The sequence below is a fragment of the Eptatretus burgeri genome, chromosome 5, assembly GCF_056783735.1.
Source record: "Eptatretus burgeri isolate ZD-2024b chromosome 5, Ebu_testis_v1, whole genome shotgun sequence".
Lineage (NCBI taxonomy): Eukaryota > Metazoa > Chordata > Myxini > Myxiniformes > Myxinidae > Eptatretus > Eptatretus burgeri.
This window is the reverse complement of record NC_140965.1, coordinates 61,553,984-61,577,575: the sequence shown is the minus strand read 5'-3', so window position 1 is coordinate 61,577,575 and position 23,592 is coordinate 61,553,984. Positions and strand designations below refer to the sequence as shown.

The following is a 23,592-nucleotide window of genomic DNA, read 5'->3' as shown; positions in this document are numbered from 1 at the left end:
CTTCGATTTTAATTTTGTCTTCGGTTTTTGCGATCACTTAGGACGCTTAACACTAGGTTGTCGAAATTCTGGTGAAAATCGGATGTTTTGGAGACGTTTTAAGATTGTATAAAAAATATTTCACTCGCCGCGTCACGGGTCGTCACGTGGTGCAGCGCGCTCGAGCAGAGGCATCGTTGAGTCACGTAACGGTTTTCCGTGTGCGCGCTGACGGTGTTTTCGATAAAGATGGTGTTTAAAGGTCATTTTTTTTATCCCAATAAAGGTTATCGTCGCATGCCTGACTCGCTAAGCCATCGGATTATGTAAAGATTGTTGGTGGATGGCCGAATATTACGGTTTTGTGACTGATAAAATAATATTTAATAATTGCGTGGATAAAAGGAGATTTTTTCTTCGGTCGACGTTACGACTTCGTTTTAACTCGGATCGCAATTCTGTTTTCACTTTTGGTAACGGTTAAGTATGCTTAACAATCGGTTGTCGAAATTCTGGTAAAATCGGATGTTTTATGAGATTTATGTCGGGTGTCGTGTCTGAGGCTTAACTGAAGATTCTGCTAATGAGGGGGATTGTAACACATGGCATTACACGCTCGTTTTAAAGTCAATTTCAATCCTATCTTCAATTTTGGTTACGGTTTAGTATGCTTAACACTCGGTTGTCGAAATTCTGGTAAAAATCGGATGTTTTATGAGAGGTTTGGTACAGAATCATCGTAGAAACTTCTGGTTTGCGTCGCGACCTTCTCTCGAGACAGCTTTTATTAGACAAGGTCAGAGGTCAAGTTGATGATTACGTAAGTACCAGTCTGTGACTGCTTGTTTATTTATTTTTTATTATTATTTTTTGCATGATTGTCGGTCCGATCTGATTGAAACTTGCCAGGAATATTGCTGGGCACCCGCGGATGTGCCTTTTCAAGGTTTGATATTAATCGGATAAGCGGTTCCCAAGTTACGGCCATTTATCTGTCAAGCAATGACAAGTTGTTTTTTCCCAAGGTTTAAATGAATTGTTCAAATTATTAATTAATCCCAAGGCTTGAATTTTCCCAAGGGAAACAGCTGTTTCCCAAGGGTTTGAAAGCTGTTTTTCCCAAGGTTTGAATTAATTGTTGTGCTTGGTAGACATTTGTGAATACATTTACAGAGAGAGGGGTGAGAGAGGGGGGGCGAGAAAGAGGGGGCATCACAATTCAAGAGGGGGTGAGAGAGGGGGAGAGAGAGGGGGCGAGAGAGAGGGGTGTCACAATGGTCGAGAGGGGGAGAGAGGAGGGGAGTGAGAGTGGGGGCGAGAGAGAGGGGCGAGAGAGGAGGGGGAGAGAGGAGGGGCGAGACTAGGGGGCAGAGAGGGGGTGGCGAGAGAGAGGGGCGTCACAATTCTTCTTCATCATTTGATATGACGTCACAATTGACCCTAGGGACCTGAGTGTTTCCCAGGTGTTTCCCAAGTTATGGCCATTTATGATACGGTTGGTCCGATCTAAATGAAAAAATGCCCCAATCCAGTCGTCGTTTACGAGAGCGAAGGAACGAAGCTGCATATACTGGCACGCACCTACGGGCCCGCACTAGTTATACAGTGGAAAATCGATATAACGCTCACCGGTGGGGTCCAAAGCGACTAGGGCAGGGGTCGGGAACGTGTGGCTCGCGAGCCAAGTGTGGCTCTTTTGATGATTGCATCTGGCTCGCAGATAAAATTGGAGCTTGAAACTTTGAAAGCCCAATATTTCTCGCGGAAGCTTTACCTATAGTTCGAATGGTGTCGTGCTTCATTCACGTGCAGGGCTGAACTTGGCAGAAGGAGAGAAGAAAAAACGCCTCCGAATTGGCTGAAGCGGTTTTTGTTTCGTCCAGTCATGCGGCCGAGGCGACTCGTGATTTCGGTTCCTCTAATGACGTGCCGCCGCCGACACGCGTAGCGGAATTCATCTCGACCAATCACGCGCCACCGCTGAGGCGACAGCATCCCAGAGTCGGCCGGCCGCGCCGCACCTCTCGAGTATATAAGCCCGTGCGCAGGCCAGACAGGCTCACTATTTGCCAAGCCTCAGTTGGGTCAACATCTCCCTCTCTCTCACTTGCTCAAAGCTAACCCTTCGACGAAGAAAATGGCGAAAAGAAAAAAAGATGAGGAGTATCGTACATTTCAGGACGAATGGGCCGAAGAATTCGCCTTTGTGGAGAGAGCAGGTTCTGTGGTGTGTCTAATTTGCAATGACAAAATTGCATCGATGAAACGGTCGAATATAAAGCGGCACTTCGACACGCGCCATGCTACCTTTGCATCAAAATACCCTGCGGGAGACAGCAGAAAGAAAGCGTGCCAAGAGCTACTGAGCAGGGTGCAAGCCAGCCAGCAGCAACTCCGCGTATGGACCCGGCAAGGTGACGATAATTCCGCCAGCTTTGCTGGATCTTTAGCAATAGTGAGGAATGGAAAACCATTCACAGATGGCGAGGATGCTAAAACTTTCATGCTGGATGTAGCCAATGAACTTTTTGATGATCTTCCGAACAAAGACAAGATAATCAAACGGATACAAGACATGCCTCTGTCGGCAAGAACTGTTCATGATCGTACCATCATGATGGCAAACCAAGTGGAGGAAACGCAAGTGAAGGACATAAATACAGCGCCGTTCTTTTCCCTGGCTTTGGATGAGTCAACAGACATAAGCAATTTGTCGCAGTTCAGTGTGATTGCAAGATATGCTGCTGGTGATACACTGCGCGAAGAAAGTCTTGCTGTTCTGCCAATAAAAGGGTCCACAAGAGGTGAGTATTTATTCGTCTTTCATGGAGTTCACTCAAGAAAACAAATCTACCTATGGATAAACTTATCTCAGTGTGTTCTGATGGTGCTCCGTGTATGGTGGGGAAAAACAAAGGATTTGTGGCGCTTCTCCGTGAACATGAAAATAGACCCATCCTAAGTTTCCATTGCATTCTACACCAGGAGGCACTTTGTGCTCAGATGTGTGATGGGCAGCTTGGCGAAGTGATGTCGCTGGTCATTCGTGTGATCAACTTTATTGTTGCCCAAGCCTTAAATGGTCGCCAGTTTAAAATGCTGCTGGATGAAGTTGGAAATAACTATCACGGTCTGCTTTTGCACAGCAAAGTGCATTGGTTGTCAAGAGGGAAGGTGCTTAGCCGTTTTGCGGCTTGCCTGAACGAAATCCGGACTTTCTTTGAAATGAAAGGGATTGAGCATCCTGAGCTAGCCGAAAGTGAGTGGCTCCTCAAGTTTTACTATCTCGTGGATATGACTGAACATCTGAACCAGCTCAACATGAAAATGCAAGGCATTGGAAACACAGTGTTATCCCTTCAACAAGCCGTGTTTGCCTTTGAAAACAAGCTGGAGCTCTTTATCATGGATCTTGAAACAGGTCGTTTACTACATTTTGAAAAACTGAGACAATTTAAAGATGCATGCACAGCAAGTGAGCCCACTCAAAACTTTGATCTCCACCAGTTAGCTGGCTTCACATCCAGTCTCCTACAGTCATTCAAAGCACGCTTTGGAGAATTTTGTGAGCACACTCGTCTTTTTAAGTTCATCACCCATCCAAACGAGTGTTCACTGAACACAGCCGACCTGAGTTACATTCCTGGTGTCTCCGTCAGAGATTTTGAAGCAGAAGTGGCTGACCTGAAGGCCTCAGACATGTGGGTGAATAAGTTCAAGTCACTGAATGAAGATTTGGAAAGAATCGCACGACAGAAAGCGGAGTTGGCGAGCAAGCACATGTGGACAGAAATGAAAAAAACTTCAACCCGAAGACCAGCTGATTATCAAAACTTGGAACGCGCTTCCTGTCACATACCTCACACTGCAGCGTGTGAGTATTGCTGTATTGACCTTGTTTAGATCTACGTATGCATGTGAGCAGTCATTCTCACATCTTAAAAACATCAAGTCCAACCTACGATCACGTCTAACGGATGAAAGCCTCAACGCTTGCATGAAGCTTAACCTCACCAAGTACCAACCAGACTACAAAGCCATCAGCAAATCCATGCAGCACCAGAAGTCCCATTAATGGTGAGTATTATAACAACATTATTTAAAAGAATAAATTCAGAGGCTTATTATACTCACATTTAGTTGAATTTAGTCTTAAAATATATTATATGGCTCTCACTGAAATAGATTTCCAAATATTTTGCTTTCATGGCTCTCTGAGTCAAAAACGTTCCCGACCCCTGGACTAGGGCGTTATAAATGATACAACGTTATACTGATGCAGTGAAAAATATTTATATTACATACAAACCAGAGCCAAAACACGTGGACATGTACGTCCGCCATCTTGGATTGTTGGGGTTGATGACGAAGCGGTCAAGTTATTTTCTTTTCTTTTTTTAAAACAAGAAATAAACACAGGAATTGAATGCATATGGAATATATTTTATTTCTTTATGTACAATCGAACATTACTTACAAAATAAAAAATACAAAATGTACATTATCACATAAATCGGTAAAATATTTTATGCTTCCTGAATCACAAAACGGATACGGAATTTATATCTTGAAGAATTCGGAATTTATTTCTTGAAGAAATCGGTGATCTTGGTTGGTTTCATGGATGCTCTTGAGAGTCTTCGGGTGTCATCCAGAAGGATTTTAACCTGGTGTATCTTGAAACGAAGATTGGGGCATTCCTGCTCATCCAAGGACTCCAACCAACGAAGACCATCAAGGAAAGACTGTTCAGCTTTGGAGTGGAGAGGCTGGGGTAGAGGTTGAACTGGTGCCTCTTCTTTTCCGACTCGTCTAGGGGTTCCTCTTCCTCTCCAGTTGACAGCTGTTCTTCTCTGAGCAGTTCTTCAGTCAGGTCTCTTTGTTTTGATTAACCCAGGCCTGGAGAGCATCAAGAGCTGATGTGCCAGGGGCGAGTTTAAGGGTCGTGATGGCAGACCTGCCCACCTCCTCCTTTGAGAACCCATTGAAGTCTTCTTCATTATCAGACTTGTGAGGACCTAGGCCTTTCATCCAGCAGTTAATGATGGTGTCCTTGGTGACCTTCTCCCAGGCTGGCCCTGCAAACTCCATCGTCTTCTTAACGTCCATGGCCTTGAGGAAGACGGTCATCTCTTTCTGCTCCCTGGCTATAGCTTCGCATAATTGATATTTGTAGAATAGCTTGAAACAGTTGATGACCCCCTGGTCCAAAGGCTGGAACTTGCTGGTGGTGTTCTTGGGCATAAAGGAAGCGAAGATCTTCCCATCCTTGGACTTTAAGATGTCTCCTGATGGATGAGATGGGGCGTTGTCAATGAGGAGGATAGCTTTCTCTTCTTGCCCAAGCTTTCTCAAGTTCTTCCGCACAGCAGGGCAGAACCTCTGGAAGAACCAGTCCTTGAAACAGGCTCCTGTCATCCAAGCCTTCCTGTTGTTGGTGTAAATGCAGGAACGAGGGATCTGTTGACATGGTGTAGACACCTGGAGTTTAGTGACTTCCCTATGACCAACGGGGTCATCTTCAGAGACCCTGACCTGTTGGCACAGAGAAGGAGGCTGACTTTGTCCTTTGGCTTCTTGTGTCCAATCTTTCTTGATGGGTTGTCATCCAGGTCCATAGTTCTGTCTGGAGGGGTCTTGTAGTACAGACCAGTTTCACCTGCATTGAAAACCTGGTCTTCTGTGAAGTTGTTGTCTTCAATTAGTTCATTGAAGACAGAGAGGTAGCTCTTGGCAGATTCAAGGTCTGCAGACTTGGCCTCTCCATGTGGACCCCATGTCGATCCTGCCAGCGTTGCAGCCACCCCCTGGTTAAGCTGTAGTCAGCATCTTCACCTCTCTCTTCCTTGTGAAGATCCTTGTTGATCTTCTTGGCCTGATGAAGGAGGATGGTGCCTGAGATGGGTATGTCAAGCTTTCCAGACTTGCAGAACCAATTGAATAGTTCCTGGTCCAACTCCTGATCCCTTCCAAGCTTGACCTTCTTCCTCTTCATCCCTTCATTGGAGTTGACAGTGACGATGAAGCTCTTGATGTTCTCTTCATCCTTCAACCATCCTCTTAGAGTTGAACCGGCGATGCCTGTATCCTTGCTGATGATCGCTTGAGTTTCACCATTGCGTAACCGTTTAATTATGTGTCGCTTCTCCTCTATGGAATAACACTTCCGCTTCGGCATGGCGGTGCTGAACTGAACAGAGCAAACAAAACTAACAAATTTTAAGATTTCTCGGCTGGTAAGTGATGAAGATGTCGAAGAACTGGTACAGGAGATGTAACGGGAGCTTAGATTTAAGTTGTTGACAACTCTTCTGAAAGGATATGGGCGGTAGAGCACGCGAACATTAGTTAATCTTGTACAGTACAGTACTGTACTTACGTTGTGTACTGTGTTGTATGGTGTTAGAAGGGAACATGAATGTAGTTACAGGAGACACGGATGCTATGATGATTTGAATTGGATTGATTTTGTTCATCTCAGCTTCGCCATTTATACGGGAAAGGTGCAAGAAGATGACAGCTCGTGAGTATTTTCACACCACATGTCAACTCAACACAGGGCGATGACAGCTTGAATTTTTTTTGCCACTTAGTGCTATTTTGGATGAACTTTGTCTCTATTTTCTCACTTTTTGCCTTTAAACATGAAATAGTAGTATTTTTTGGGGTCCAAGGTGTATGAGCGTTATATCAGTACAAGCGCTATAACGCTTAGCGTTATATCGATTTTCCACTGTATTAAATTAGGGTATGGTGAGATGCGAATCCGTACACTTCTGAACTTCCTAGGTGAAAATGGAGTGCATTTTCGAACTCAGTGGGGTCGATTTACTCTAAGAAATGTTTAGACGGACGACAAATTAATTATAGATTAGAAAATATCGAAATGAATAAGATTCGTTACTATACTCAACTCCAGTAATGATAAATCCTGTTTTAGGTCCTATTTTCGAAATGGTAGTGAATTCAACGTCGGTGCAGTCATTTCTTAGAGTAAATCGACCCAATAGAGTTCGAAAATGCACTCCATTTCCACCTCAGACATCCAGAAGTACCCGTAATCGTACCTGACCATACCTTAATTTATTCAAGTCATGAGACTAAAAGTCGTCAGATGGAGCGACCTCTAAATCACCTCCGATCAAGCTAAAAAAAATCTATGCGCGTTATTGGATCATATTAGAATAATTTTAAGCTTGTGGAGCAACATTCTATTTTTTTTTTGTCTTTTTTGGACCACCCTAATATACATATATATATATACATATATATTAGGGTGGTCCAAAAACAGCAAAAAAACCCATAAAAATTCAGATGTTGTCTCCACAAGCCTTAAATTATTCCACAATGATTCAATAACGCGCATAAAAAAATTAAGTTGATCGGAGGTGATTTAGAGGTCGCTCCATATGACGACATTTAGTCTCATGACTTGAATAAATTAAGGTATGGTCAGGTACGATTACGGGTATTTCTGGATGTCTGAGGTGGAAATGGAGTGCATTTTTGAATTCTATGGGGTCGATTTACTATAAGAAATGACTGCACCGACATTGAATTCACTACCATTTCGAAAATATGACCTAAAACAAGATTTATCATTACTGGAGTTGAGTAACTAATCCTACTCATTTCGATATTTTCTAATCTATAATTAATTTGTTGTCCGTCTAAACATTTCTTCGAGTAAATCGACCCCACTGAGTTCGAAAATGCAGTCCATTTTCACCTTGGAAGTTCAGAAGTGAACGGATTCATATCTGACCATACCCTTATTTTTCAATCAATGGAATTACAAACTATTAGAATATTTCGTCTCATTTACCAAATACCACTATCATCTCCCCCTCTATTGCTATCTCCACTCCCGCCTGAACTTATTTCGAGCCGGCCCAACATCCAGTGTTTTAGATTCAATGATTCATGAAAAATATGTTAGTTATTTATTTAGTTATTATTATATTAAATTAGGGTATGGTGAGATGCTTATTCATACACTTCTGAACTTCCTCGGTGAAAGTGGACTGCATTTTCGAACTCAGTGGGGTCAATTTACTCTAAGAAATGTTTAGACGGACAACATATTAATTATAGATTAGAAAATATCGAAATGAGTAGGATTAGTTACTCAACTCCAGTAATGATAAATCTTGTTTTCGGTCATATTTTCGAAATGGTGGTGAATTCAATGTCGGTGCAGTCATTTCTTAGAGTAAATCGACCCCATAGAGTTCGAAAATGCACACTATTTCCACCTCGGATATCCAGAAGTACCCATAATCGTACCTGACCACACCCTAATTTATTCAAGTCACCAGCATAACCCGCGCTCTGCGCGACATGTTGGGGTGGGTGTGTTTGAGAAAGGAACTGATGCAGAGTATCAGTAGTAATTTTACTTTAATGCAGTAAGTGGAATATAATTTCACTGTTTCAGAACCATTTTATTTACTTTTTTGTACCATGCACCTCATATGGTCTTTGAGATAATCTAAGCCGAATATCACGTTACTCGAGCGCAGAACAAAGTCGAAGATACCGCGACACGAAACCACAAACTCGGAAATAATATATAAGATGAGACTAAAAGTCGTCATATGGAGCGACCTCTAAATCACCTCCGATCAAGCTAAAAAAAAAAATATGCGTGTTATTGGATCATATTAGAATAATTTTAAGCTTGTGGAGCAACATTCTATTTTTTTCGACTTTATTGGACCATCTTTATATATATATATATATATATATATATATATATATATATATATATATATATATATATATATATATATATTGAAACGTTCTGATTAATATAAATAATGAGTCATAAAACATTAATCATACACAGCAAACAGGCACACACAGAAGCAGCTTTATTCGAGGTAAATATACAATCCAAAATCAACAATTTCAAGAGCAATCATCGATTGCAGATCCTCACCAGGACTTGTTTTGTGTGGTGTTTGTGTACTGGTGTTGCGTAATATTAAAAAAACATAACTAGAACTACCACACTAAATAACTGCTGGTAGTGATGACTGGGTACCAAGACGTCCCAGTTTGATTGGACAACTGACCCTGACCCATGACGTTTTTTTATTATTATTGTTATTACTATTGTTATCACTCGCAAATACCACCCGTCGCTTCACTGACGGTAATACTGAAGGGGAGAGGGGGAGAGTGAGTGGGGAGAGTGAAGAGGTGGAGAGGAAATGAGAGAGGAGGGAGGGGGAGCAAGGAGGGCTGGGGGAAAGGAAGACGGTGTGAGGTGAGATGAAGGGAAGGCAAACATGCGGTGGAGCATTAATTACGACTCATATTGTCACATCAAAATGATTCTGTGTAGAATAACAATGAAGATGGAAAGAAAATAATGTTTTAAATCCATTTTCTATCGGTCATACTATAAATACCACATGGAGAAAAACACTGCCCGGACATGTCTGAAGACAAACTCACGTCCAGATATAAATACCGCCCGGACACGTCTGGAGACAAACCCCATTAAGACATAACCACTGTCGAGAGAGGAGAGAGGAGAGAGGGATAGGGGAGTTACCAGAGAGAATATGTTATGCATTATGAACAATTACATGGAAGACCAAGAAGGAACCCAAAGAAGTAAAGAATTAAGATGGACTCATCAGGAGGAACCTGGACAGGATTTAGGAATAAATAAATTAATGAAATTTAGAAATAAGTTGGAAAGGAATGAAGAAAAAAAGATGTTGGTAAGAACCCGGATAGATAGATTTCAGCAGTCACTTCCCAGGCTCAATGGAGCATCATGTACGTACAAGCCACCAGAGGTCCGTCAGCGGGGAAGCACAGTCCACAGAGCATCAGGATATGACAAAAGACATAATGAAATGGAAGACAAAGAAGGAACCCAAAGAAGTAAAGAATTAAGATGGAGTCATCAGGAGGAACCTGGACAGGATTGTGGTTCAGCCACTCTTCCACTATCCTCAAACCCATCAAGATGCAGCAAAATGAGCCATACAGAAAAAAATTCTGCAAGAATTCACTTTGCCTTGGAAAGATAGAAAAAAAGAATAAAAGAAAAAAAAAAAGAGGCCAATAGGTCACACGATTAAAAAAAAAAAGAAAGAAGATATATAACACACACACACACACACACACACACACACACACACACACACACACACACACACACACACACACACACACACACACACACACACACACACACACACCTTATATTCAAAGAAGGATGTGGGGATGGTTTCACATGATAATTTCTAATGATCATCCCAACCTTATTTACATACTTTTTGGAGGAACATCCCTCCATACTTTTTCATTTTTATGCCTCCACTGATGAAGAGATACTGCACGTCCATGAGATACAATGTGGAGACATTATGTTTTTGGGTTTTCCGTCCGTTCGAACGAGCGTGTCCGTCCATGCTAATTTTTTATATATTTTTTCTGCAAATGCTTACCTGATTGACACTTTCATCATAGGTGCAACTATTCATGTAGGATGTTTTAATAATCATGACGTCATGGGTCATGTGGTGTGGCAGCCATGTTGGAAAAAAAGAAAAACTTTGCAGCTCTATCTTCAAAACCGCTCCAAGGGGAAAAATTTAAATTTGGCACATGTGAAGTACACCCCATTCAAAATAAGTGTAATTTTTTTGATGATGTTATAGGTGGCTTCGTTATGACATCATAATTGCATACGTCAAATGCTTTATCCAATCAGTATGAAAATTTGAGGGTTATCTCGAGCTAAACTGTATGGGGGGGAAATTTTAATGACATTATCAGTCATGTGGTTTGGTAGCCATATTGTTTTTTAACATAAAAACCTTCAAAAATCTTCTCCAAAACAGCTGAACAGATCGAGGCAAAACTTAACAGGTATGATCGCCTATCCATAAAGAACAAAGTTATCCACCTATGATGTCTTAGGTCACATGGTTTGGTAGATCTGATTTTTTTTTTGAAGAATAAACCTTTAAAAATCTTCTTCTCCAGAACGGCTTGACAGATCGAGGGGAAACTTCACTCAAATGTTCCCCAAGCTTTAGCGATACCAGGGTGTTCACGAATCATTATGAGGCCACATGGTTTGGCAGTCATATTGGATTCGACGAAAATCTTAAAAAATTATTTCTTGAAAAACTTCATCAATCGACGTGAAACGCCACAATTATGATCTAGTCGTCATGGGGAATATATATATATATGTTTTAAATTTTAACCTGATTGGACATGTGGTCTGGCAGGCAGAATTATTTAATGTTTTGTATCTGGGTTCAGGTATTTAAATCAAACTTGGTACAAATATGTATTATGATGTAGTTATGTGGGCGGAGGCATATCTGGCAACATCACGACTGTCGAACAGTACTCTTCTAGTTTAAAATGTTTTTATTACTTGTCATTATAAAGCCATGGACTGAGTGTCAGTTGAATATGTTAAAGGAAAATATTTGAAAAACTACAGGTGGGATGGAAAGATGGATAGATGGAGATCAAACCTATAGTCCCCTCCAGTGATACCGGTAAGGGACTAATAAGCTGAAAATACTTGGAAAGGTACCTGAGAGAAAGGGCTGTACTTCTGCGTAATGAAAGACCTGGAGAACCTTCTCAGCTCGCCAAATGGTGAGCTGCCCAGACTGCAAACTCCCACCATGTGGGCCGGTGCAAGGCCCAAGAGGACGGACGTATGCAACACAAACCCCCGATAGATTGCCATCAGTGAATGGAGTTTGAACCTTATGGGAATATCTTATGTGAACATGGCAGGCTTGGTGATTTATTTAATGGATGTCCGCAATTGGAAAGATGATGCTGTGCATCATTACCAAGTAACGGTAATCATCTTTTTGGAAAATGACATATTCATGACATGAAAATACACAACGCTTGTGCCAGCTCTATTTAAGTGGGAGCTGTATGTATCAGGTTGACTTCCCTGAGAAAGACCCCGTATGTAGTTTGGGAGCCTTTGAACATTGATGGGAAGGACATATCTTGGGCTTATGAATGTACACTTGTGTAGGGTAAATTTAAAATAATGATATTTGTTATTATTCAAGTTGGAAGTGGAGGAAGCTATGAGGGATGTCAAAAATATATTGTTTGTTTGGTTCCGGGGCCACAAGATAAATTATACTAGAGTTTTTCCATCTATTGCTAAAAGAAGCGTGTGTGTGTGTGTGTTTCTTTGTTTTTTTGTTATAAATTCACTGCAGCCACTCACTTGTATTAACAGGAACTCAACACCTCGGTCACGTCCACGCATATTTCTTGTACTTTCTCTATTTTTGTGAGTCTGATTTGCATTCAGGAACACAACAATTTGGTTTGCCATTTTGAAATATCCACTCCTGTTTAAAAGCTGAAAATTATGTTAAAACAATATATCACTTACAGATTTTGCCCGAGTAACGGCAGGTTAAAAGTACCCAGTTGAGCAGAAATAGGTGACTGAACATGCACATCCGTGAAAGGCCTCGTTAGCATTCATACCCAATCAAAAATTGGCGGCAATCACTTTCCACCCAGTTAAGCCAACCCTGCTCCATTTCAAATTATATGTTCTGCTCTCTCTGAGGAATATGGAAGTTCGTTCTTCAGTTGAGGAACAAATGAGTGGAGGTGAGCAGTGAATCTGGATTTTGGGAGTTTCTCCAGAAGGAGTTGATGGTGGACGTCGTGCACCACGCAGAAACCTGAGGGAGACAAAGCACGTTAAGAGTAAAGGATGCAAGACCAGAAAAGAGGTGTTGGAAGAAAGAGACCACTGGCCTGTCTGCAATGAGAAAGGGATAGGTCTAGAGATTCGGCTTCATCATGGGAAATTCCGAAAGGCTTAAATTCCATGGTGTCAAGATAAGCAAGGTGTGAGTGTGAGGATGCAGAAGAAGCGCTTGCATGTGGATAGGAGTTCAGGTGTGCCAAAGAAGAACTTAACATATCCTTGCTTAGATGCCCAATCGGCAGCTGGCTTTGGAGGCCAACTTTGAAATGTGGTTTTCCCTCAAAAGATCATGGCAAATTGTGAGATCTAATGATTTGAGTGACTGAACGTCTTCAAAAAGATTGTTAAGAAAGTAGATGGGGGGAAGATGGTCCTTTCAGAGAGAGATATTGAGTGTGAGATTTGTCGAGATCAAAAGACAGAGTCGAAGTGTTTGCCAAGCTCTGAGGAGAGGGAAGAGGCTGCTGCCTGCCTGTCTGAAGGATGAAGGATGACAGATGTCCCGGCAGAGGGGGGAGTCATCACCAAATACATGAAGGGGATTTTTAGGAGTCAGAGAGATCATTGATGAAGATTCGGAACAGGATTGGGTCCAGAACACTGCCTTGGAGGACTTCAGCATTAACCGGACGAGGAGATGAAAGGATTCCATTGAGCACAAAACATTGGCGATGAGAGAAGAGAATTCAGGAACCCCAGAGTGTGGAGTTGGCCTTGGATGCCAGAGCAGATCGAAAGATGGGAAAAGAGAGACAGAGACAGAGACAGAGACAGACATTGGCTATGAGAGTGGAGGAAGTCAGTAATCCAAGAGTGGATGTGTGGTTCGTAGGGTGTTTATCGAGAACGAGGGATTGAGATACAACATTTGAAAGCAAACACAGAATTGGAGTCTTGGGTGCTGTCTCATGCAAAACGGGCAGCAGTTGCATTTGCATCAAGGGCACTTATGCCATCATCCATCTCGATGGAGCAAAACTATGCACAAATTGAAAAGGAATGATTGAGCATGGTTTTGTTTTAAGAATGCCTGAGCATGCATGGCGTTTCTGTATTTTAAGTTTTCAGGATCACAAAAAGGCATTGAAGCAAATTGTCTTGTAGACTTCTCAGAAGAGAGCAATTTTACGTCATGAGATGGAGCAGGAACAGTGATACTGTGATCGCTGGGTTCCAGTGTGGGCGACAAGGCAACACCATCTTCATACACCTCCATGGACAATGCTTTATAATTTAGCAACTATAAATCTGCAATTATGGAACTTGCCAAAATTGGGTTGTTCAAGTTGAAGCATTGTTTATTTCCATGGTACAAAAACAAAAAGTATCATGTATTGTTTGTTATCCTAAACCTAATTAAATCTTCAATGAAATACACGACATGTTGTCATTGTATAGGTGAATGAAAGCGAAGCATGTTTTGCCAAAGGCCAAAAACACCCCGTTTTATTTCAATCTTCATTGAAATATTGTAAATGGTTAATAACTCTGGTGATTACCCTGTTTTCTGTGAATGAACAAAATTCACAGCACTGAATACTTCAACAAAGTTAAGCAACATCAAGAAGTTTGCTTGTTTTTATTTGAACATCCATTGCCTTTTCCACTAACCTGTCCAATAAAATTGTGTATCAATTACACATTGCACAAATTGTGTTTCGTGCTGCTTTGTAGGATCGTTCGCTGGACGGTTTGAATACATGTGCAATCGTAGCCAATACTCATACCTTGTACTCTACAAATAGAATGCTAATTTCCAGGACATCCATCCCTCAAAAACAGTGCCAAATCAGCAACTCCATTACTTAATATTAGCAAATGTTCATCATCCTTCATCTCTCAAAAGTGGTATACTATGTATGCCAACTAAATTTGTGCAACAGAGTTCAATCTACCATAAATTGGATTTGTTCTGCTTCTCTACAATGAAAACCACTGAAATATCTACGTGGCTTTCAAACGAATCACGAGGTACAACGTTATCACGACGGAAAGAGTGAAAATGCTCACACAATTGCGAACCTTCAATGAACCAGCTTGGCTTCATGCAGTGCTGTTTGTAGCCCACAGTGGGTAGGTATCTATGTGAAACATTGGCTTCCCCCACGTGTTGATGCCCAGTGCCACGAACATAATTCCCATCAGAGTCAAGACGGTGCCGCTTTTGAGCTACACACGATGCAAAGAATGAAATGGCATGGTTAATCGTGCACACAGTTTCATTTCCAGATTAGCATGGCCAAAAAGCCATTCCATCATTTCATTTTCATAGATCACATGACTCATTTTGTTATTGGCCTTTGCTTGCACAGAGGGTTCACATCATAGACGATGAAAATGCACACAGTGGGCATTATAGTCACATGCCAATTCTTTTAATCAGTCAGGAGTTCCAGGAATTATCATATTAAAAAAAGTCGTTCCAGATATTTTATCAAATCTGGGTGACATGGTGGTTGATGATCCCTAAGTTGGAGGACAAATTTAGGTGTTTAAACCTGAATGGTCAATGACTCAATAGTAAAGTATTTCTGCCAATTTGTGGATATTCCTTATGGTTCTGCAGGTGTGTCTCGAAACCCACCTCACCTGCAAAGCCTTGTGGGGGGCCAGAGGGGTGGCGGTTCCACTGGGATATGTGCTGGGTAATAAGAATGACTCCAAGATGGTGCAGAGGGAGCATACATACATCTCAACTCTGAGCACTCTGAACACTGGTCTGGGATGCATTCTAGACCTTGACTGAAACTCTCTTGGTCATTGGTATTTCACATGTAAGGTGCTACAAAGATCCGTGCTCCGTCCCTTGGACAGACTGAATTTATGTTCCGGTCTGGTAGTATTAGTTGATGGACATTAAAGATCCCACAGTGTCCTATGCGAAGACAAGGTGAGTTATCGCTGGCACTTTGGCCAAAGTACCATCTTGAAGTATACCCTTCCGGTTCCGGTTCGTGAGCGACGGTGGCGGCTCTTTTCAAGGTCTCTGCCGACTTTCTCAAAGATAGGTTTTCAGGTCGTTTTTGTTAAGTTTTTGCTGTTATCTTGTTCTCTCCGTGTTTACTGTCTTTCTCGTTCGGTTTTGTGTGAAAAAAAAACTTGTGCTAATCGGTGAGTATTCATCTATCTTTTCATGTTGGGTTTCCTTGAGGCCTCCCCTTCTTCTTCCCATCTGTGTCCACGATCTTGTTGTATTTTCTCCATGATACCTTCACTGCTCCTTCAATTTCTTCCCAACTATACCCTGTTTAATGTCTTAAATTATTATTACTTTTGTTGTTGTTCTTCGTCTTCTTCCCTTTTCACATTTCCAATCCCATTTTGTTCGTGAAGGTACTCACGACTCACCTTCACGACTTTTTTCTTTAAACTCTTCTTTAAACTCTTAACTCTACCCCCTTCTTCCCTAATCTTCCAAAAAAATGTCTCTTAAAATGTTTCGACTTCCTCTCTCTCCCGTAGTCCTCGTCTTCAAAAACGTGATTTCAATTCGACCTTTCTTTCATCCCGTGTCAAAAAATTCCACCCGTTACAAAGCTTCCTTTCTCCATTCTCTAAATTCTTCTGCACTCCATCCATCTTCCAATGTATTGAAACGAATCTCTGACCTATACATTTTTAAAATCCCATTTTGCAATACTTGTTCGTCATTCATTATTAATCGTTCATTTTTTTTTTCTTCTAATTTCAGTGCAAATTCATCCCACCTCCTTAAATGCAAGTCCTAACTCCTTCCCCGTTATACCCCCTCTTTACTCCTCCCATCTTGCCCCCCATCCTACCTCCTCCCTTAGCATCTCTCCACTGTCCTCTGCCTTACAAACAGATCTCCCTCTGGTATCTCAAACTGTATGGTTTTCAAACATTTGTGGGCTCTGTTCCAACCTAACAAATGTCTCACTCTCTCATTCAGCACACTTCTCAATATCTCAAACATACTCTCCCTTTCGTCCCATCACACCTCCCCCTTTTCCCACCCCTCAAATATTGTCCCCCCGCCCCACCTCCGTCCGCTCTGATCTTTATCATACCACTACCCAGTCTCATTCTTCCCCTCCTCCCACCCTTGCTATTGTCCCCTGCACAGATCTGCTATTGTCTCTGTTCCCCACTATTTTGTGTTTCCCTCTCCCACCCCTCGTCTCCCTGCCTTGTTATACGTTGTGTGTGTTAGCTCCTACACGGACCTCGACATGGTGTACAAAAAAGTGAAAATTCCTGTCACCTTCAGTCACAGATGGGCGAAAAACGGTCCTGGCCAACCCCACAAGAAGGTGGAAATAATTGGGGCCGTAGTGGTAGTAGTAGTAGTAGTAGTGGTACTATAAGGAATTTTAGATGACACAAGTGACACATTATAACACCCACCTCAATCTGTTTTGCAGCGATGTGAGAAACAGGAACCACAATCAAATTAAAGGTGCAATGCATGATAAAGAAAAACAAAATAGGAGATATCACATGAAGTTTTGATACATTTTAGAGCAAACACATCACCATGTCGATGACTTTGATTCGTCCATAAGCGAAGACGATGGCATTGGGTGGGGTCGCAACGGGCAGCATGAAGGCAAACGTGGCACAAACGGTGGATGGCAGCATGGTGTAAATAGGGTTGACACGGATGGCTTCCGACTGCGACATTGTGGGAACAAATGCTGTAAGATCAATATTGTATGACAGCAACACAAAAACCGACTTGGTATTTTAAGTTGTCGGGAGACTCAAAAATAAAATAAAAGTGAATCAAAATCAATCTCAGTCCTACACTTTGCAGCAGTTCAATTTTGAGAATGGCAGATGTTTAACAATTGCCTCTCAGACTCCAGAAATATTTTAAGCGTGTGCTATAACACCGGGTCACCATGACGTTCATACAAATCATTGGAGCAGAAATAAACACATAATGGTTCAATGTTATCATCTACTCTGATCATATTGATCACAAAGTGACGTCAACCACGGTCAAGTATGCCTTCTGCTAATTATTCGTAGCATTTCTTACCTCCTGACTTATAGAGAGAAACTTCTTCTTCTTCTTCTTTCGGCTGCTCCCGTTCAGGGTTGCCACAGCGGATCATCCGTACGATCCGCATAGTGATTTGGCACATGTTTTACGCCGGATGCCCTTCCTGACGCAACCCTGGTCGCCTCTTAGGACACAGGGATATGGTACACCTATTTTAACTGGGGTATACACCGGCCCAGTGCACTGGTACTCACTTTGCCGACCTCGGAAGGATGACAGGCTGAGTCAACCCCCTGGTGTATTAATTCAGTGGCCCAACGGGGCTTGAACTCAGGACCTTTTGGATCCCAAGCCGCTGCCCTAACCACTGCGCCAACACCAGGCTCGAGTTATAGAGAGAAACTATGGAGAGCAAAACTTTGTGCAATAGGTGGCTGGCGGTCATGCGAGCTGCAAAGCAAACAGGTACATCATTTGTTTTGTTGAGATGAACATCAAACCGGATGAAATTTGCAGGAGAATGAGCAATTTGGTGACGCATCAAATTCACGTATTTATGTGGGAGTTCTAGATCTTTCATCAGCCTCACTAGCTCCTGTACAGCAAAATAAGACGATGAAGTGAGATCAAAACATGGCCGCGAATGCTTCTGTGCAGCATGCTGGAGATGGTTGAGAATCCTGATGAACAGACAATTTTGGAGAATCCTTGGATTATAATTTGTGAAATTGCAGAAGTATTGGATTTCAGTCTTGGAAGTGTGGAAACATTCATTTGAAATTGAAAGTCATTAAGAATTTCGATAAAAATAGTTTTTGCCTTGTCAAGAACTCAATAATAACTCTAATTCTGCTCCACTACTTTTGTTTATTCTTCGTCTGTTCTCTTCACCCCATCCTTCACCGAAGGCGCTTCCCCGTGCGCTTGGAAGACAACCAACATCACTCAATTAAACAAGGGTGGAAAGACAGATCCTCTTGATGACAGAGGACAGTTAGCTCACTTACAATTATAAGCAAAGGAATCCAAAGTTGCACCTGACAAAGTAATCTCTTTTCTCACACAGACTGATCTCTGATCATCAGTTTGTATTCTGTCCCAGCCATTCAACTTTGGATATGCGGCTGTTCATCAACAATATGCGACTTTCGAAATGTATGAATGTTAAATGAGGCCGTTTGTGCATGTGCTGTGTACGCTTACAGTGACTGTGCTGTGTACGCCTGACACTTTGAACCTGTCATTGCTGGTGTGAAATCTGTATTTAAATCATCTTTTAAACATAATTTTCAGCATTTGGATGAAAGAATGGCAATTTCAAGATGGTTAACCATAATTGTTGTGTTCCTGAATACAAATCGGACTCATGAAAATAAAGGAAATACAAGTCTGAAGACGACGATGGTTCACGAGCGGTATTTGACGATGCAGATTGATTCAGAAGTCAAGGATGAGACAATGTGATCATGTTTGACCAAGTTATAAAAATGATCAACATGATGTGGTACGAGTGACGGGTTATTAGCTGCAAAATGTCGAAAACCCGGTTTCGTTCAACAACTTTCAAAATTTGACTTTGCATAACCATTAAAGGTCACAAAACAATGTTGTGGACATTAAAATAAGGAAACAGGATACGTGCTATAGCTTATTGAAGTTAGTTCGTCGAAGAAGGTCGAAAACCCGGTTCGATTCCCACAACTTGGAAAATTTGACCCTTGTGAACTTTAAAGGTCAAAGGTCAAGGATTATGACCTTTGGTGAAAAACTTCCTCTGGAACATTCTAAGAACAATATAACATCATATAGACTATATGGCATTTCACACTCCTTGGATTATCCAGACTTTGATGAAATCAGCGTAAAAACAAACTTGAAGGGGGCGCCACGGGCAAGGTGTTCGAGATAGAGCAAAATGGTTTCAAGACTTCAGGTGGGGAATGACCTCAAGATTATGCATAAAAATATTGTCATCCTAGCTCTCAAAGTTTGGACGGTCGTATGATTTTTATGTCAAAATTCGCTATTTTCTAAGTTCGTGACCTTGACCTTGAGACGAAAATGAAAAATCGAGCTCTGTGGGGCTATGCAGGTGCCATTGGGCTAACCAAATACCGAAACCCCTGCCAGATTCGACAAACCCCTCAGAGAAGATGGATTTTTACGTCAAAATTCGCAATTTTCTAAGTTCGTGGCCTTGTGACCTTGACCTTGGGACGAAAATGAAAAATCTAGCTCGGTGGGGCTATGCAGGTCCCATTGGGCTAATCAAATACCGAAACCCTTGCCCAATTCGACAAACCCCCTTGGAGAAGATGCAAATTGAAATCAGCTTCCCCCTAAAAACACAATTCGCAATTTTCTAAATTCGTGACCTTGTGGCCTTGACCTTGGGATGATAATGAAAAATCTAGCTCCGTGGGGCTATGCAGGTGCCATTGGGCTAACCAAATACCGAAACCTCTGCACGATTTGACAAACCCCCTAGGAGAAGATGCAAATTGAAATCGGCTACCCCCTAAAAACACATTTTTTGGGCGTGGCTCCGCCCATAATAGGCGCACCACACCCATTCTCAGGAAAACACAACTAGATCATGATATAAACCTCCCACCAAAATTTTATCAGGATCGCATCAAAACCCACGGAGCTATGCTCGGGACAGACAGACAGACATACAGACAGACAGACAGAGACACACACCAATAACGAATATAGTGGTCACTTATTTTTTCGTGAAAATATTTTTTTGTGAACCAACAAGATATATCCTTGGATGAGAGGTGTCGAGTGCATACCATTTCCTGTTAATAAAAGGTCGCAGAGACAGTGAATATAACACCACCAATACACACTCATGGACGGACGCTTATCCTTTCATTAACAGATGCAAAAATCTACTATAATTACCTCCACCACTGAAAGAGGACAGAGGTTATGTTTTCACTCCTGTTGTCTGCTCTTAGAGCACCCTTATTCTGGACATTTCCATCTGTCTGTCTGTCCGCGAAACTTTGGTCAAGCCAAGTAGCTAAACCACTCAACCAATTCCAACGAAATTTGGTAGGTAGGACCAATATTTCTTGGAACCGTGTGCTTTCGAATATGGGACCTCTGGACCTAGCAACGGCATAGCAACGGCCCTTTAAAGTGGTCAAAAAATAGAAAAAAAATCAAAAAAAAATCGAAGCTTAGAATTCTGTGCGCAATCTATCTAACTCCCTTCATGCCAATTTGCAGCCCGAACAAAAAATATTTGTAGGAGGAGATAGGTTTTGGGTGAGTACATGTCGAACATTGCAGAAATGGTTAATTGCGAACATCTCTAAGACAAAGAGTCTGATTTTGATGAAACTTGGGTGAAATGTGTACAATGTGGCTAGCATGTACACAAAAATGAATGGGTGCTATGCACACCTCCGTTGCTTAGCAACAGCTAAAATACTTTATCGTACATTTATTGTGGACTGTACAAAAAAATCAATACCTCCGAAACTGGACCTCTGAGGGACCTGTTTTTTAGTGCCCAAGGAGAATGTCTTCCAGCATCATATAAAAAAAATAAAATCTTTAGCGAATAGATAAATGGAATTACCAGGGCTGCCATTTGTTCGAGTCTCTTTGGAAACATGACTGAAATTTCACAAGGCGGGTTTCTGGGCACAAACTAAGAGGGCTGTGATAATCATATTTATTGTGCTAAATTGATTGATAGCATGTACATGAATATCGGTTAGTCGCGTCGGCCAGCTTTCCATCGAGAGCGAGCAGCCATGTCGCCTACCGGCTTGTCTGTTTGTTTGTCTGCGAACAGGATATCTCAAAAAGTTTTGGACGGATTTGGACAAAACTTGGTGGACAGGTTGGGAGTGTGACAAGGAAGAATTTATTCCATTTTGGTGAAGATCCGGATCCAGATCCGGATCCGAGAATTTAAGTGATTCTTCACCATTGAGTGATTGGGCTAAAAATGATATATAACACGATATCTCAAAAGGTTATGAACTCATTCAGATGAAATGTGGTGAACAGGTTGGGTGTGTGACAAGGAGAAATTGATTCGATTTTGGTGAAGATCTGAATCCGGATCCAGATACGAGATGTTTTCATTGTTTTAAAGTGATGCTTCACCATTGAGAGATGGAGCCAAAAATGACATACAGTATAGCACGATATTTTGAAAAAGTTCTGCACGAGCTATGACAAAACTTGCTGGATGAGTTGGTTCGGTGAGAAGAACAAGCCGATTTGATTTTTGTGTATGTAAGGTTCACCAAGCCTGCCATGTTCACACCAGGTAATCCCGTAAGGTTCAAAGTCCACTTAATGAGAGGGATGATCGGGGAAGTCGGGTTGAATGTGCCAGTCCACAGGACTATATTGTCGGGAGTTTTGGCAGTACTGGCTGTATCATATAGTAAATATATAATTAGCTCATCTACGACCAAGCCAAGGATTTTTTTCCAAGGAAAAGGAAAGCCAAGCCAAGGAAATACAGTACAGGTATTTTTGCAATATCAGTTATTTGAGCAAGTTGATCAGAATGTTTTCAAAATCTTTCGTTGTCCAGAGGCACACCCCTTTCTTGCAGGTATGTTCACAAGTATTTTTGACCTTTTTCCGAAGCTTTGTGAGCCACTTAATATTGCAATCCTTCGCTGGCACGCACGATATACATTTGGCCGTCCTGATGGACTTTTTGCTCGGAGTTTCTGTGCATATGGACCGAGCATTCGGTAGCAGATTACGTCATTTCGAAAGTCACTTATTGATGATGTCCATGAATCTCGAGGAAGAGGAAATAATGGTTCCGCCTCTGGTTATATATCAAGCATCTAAGACAGTCTTGCATCGTGCATTGTTTAATAAAGACTAGCACAACCCGCGCTCTGTGCGACATGTTGGGGTGGGTGTGTTTGAGAATGGAACTGATGCAGAGTATCAGTAGTAATTTTACTTTAATGCAGTAAGTGGAATACGACTTCACTGTTTCAGAACCATTTTATTTACTTTTTTTGTACCATGCACCTCATATGGTCTTTGAGATAATGTAAGCCGAATATCACGTTACTCGAGCGCAGAACAAAGTCGAAGATAGCGCGACACGAAACCACAAACTCGGAAATAATACATAAGATTTCTTATTGTGGCACTGAAGGCCACCTTTCCTAGGTTGCTGACAAATGTTAAATAATAATCGTTATAGCTTATAAATACCAGATTTCTCAATCAAAATCCATCAACTCTCCAACATTGAAAATCACACTTTTTATTTAGCCTCTGCTGGCCATTTTATTTGAGATACTGGTATTTCTCAGTTTGAAACATCTCGGTCAAGCAATGGTGTATTGTGATGTCACAGATTGATTGGATCAGCAGTTATGGAGAAGATCCGGATTTTTTGGAAAAGTAGTTATAAATCCAAGATGGCACAAAGCATTTGGACCAATTACCATGGCAGATATTCAATCAAACTCGTGATATGGAACAGCTCTGTAAAGTCTTATTTATTGTAACAATAATATGATAATAATAATAAATATGACAATAGTAACAATAATAAATTGAGTGAAGGAGATGGCGCGCTATCGCAAATCCCCACGCTTCCAACTGGAAAGCAAAAGTTGAAAAATTTCCATCAGGAATGGCTCAATATAAATTTGAGTTTTTTTTTCTTCCCCGTTTTGACCCCTGTGACCCCAAGTCCACACCCCAAGGGCAAGAATCAGAGATCAAATCCAAAAATATCATTCCATATTTCATGCATCCTCCAATGTAGATTGGATATACAAAGTTTCATTCAAAAAAAATGTTTAAAAACGTACCCGTAATTACATTTTTTGGCATTTCCTCTCCTGACCCCATACGAGGACCCAAAGGGGGGAGCTAAAATGATGGT

General features: G+C 41.6%; 1 protein-coding gene and 1 long non-coding RNA gene across 8 annotated transcripts in view; one reads left to right on the top strand and one right to left on the bottom strand.

Moving 5' to 3' along the window:
• The window catches only part of LOC147026530 (uncharacterized), a 255,794-nt gene that overhangs the window by 38,722 nt on the left and 193,480 nt on the right, over nt 1-23,592 (top strand). The window contains exon 3 of one of the 2 annotated variants that reach the window (XR_015058384.1): nt 13,829-14,043. The exons of the other annotated variant lie outside the window; for it this stretch is intronic. This is a non-coding gene — a long non-coding RNA (uncharacterized LOC147026530). Of the gene's footprint in view, nt 1-13,828; nt 14,044-23,592 lie in introns of those variants that run through there. 2 annotated transcript variants of the gene reach the window in all.
• The window catches only part of LOC147026531 (Na(+)/citrate cotransporter-like), a 117,856-nt gene continuing 103,101 nt past the window's right edge, over nt 8,838-23,592 (bottom strand). Inside the window, exons 12-14 of one of the 6 annotated variants that reach the window (XR_015058382.1) lie at nt 17,222-17,382; nt 14,735-14,893; nt 8,838-12,695 (exon numbers count right to left, since the gene is read on the bottom strand). Coding sequence is in view for 4 of the 6 variants with exons in the window: in XM_085881982.1 (XP_085738108.1) it covers nt 14,768-14,893; nt 17,222-17,359 (264 nt within the window). In the remaining 2 variants the exon portion in view is untranslated. Of the gene's footprint in view, nt 12,696-14,288; nt 14,894-17,221; nt 17,383-23,592 lie in introns of those variants that run through there. The other 5 variants (XR_015058381.1, XM_085881982.1, XM_085881981.1 and 2 more) reach the window with 5 other exon arrangements.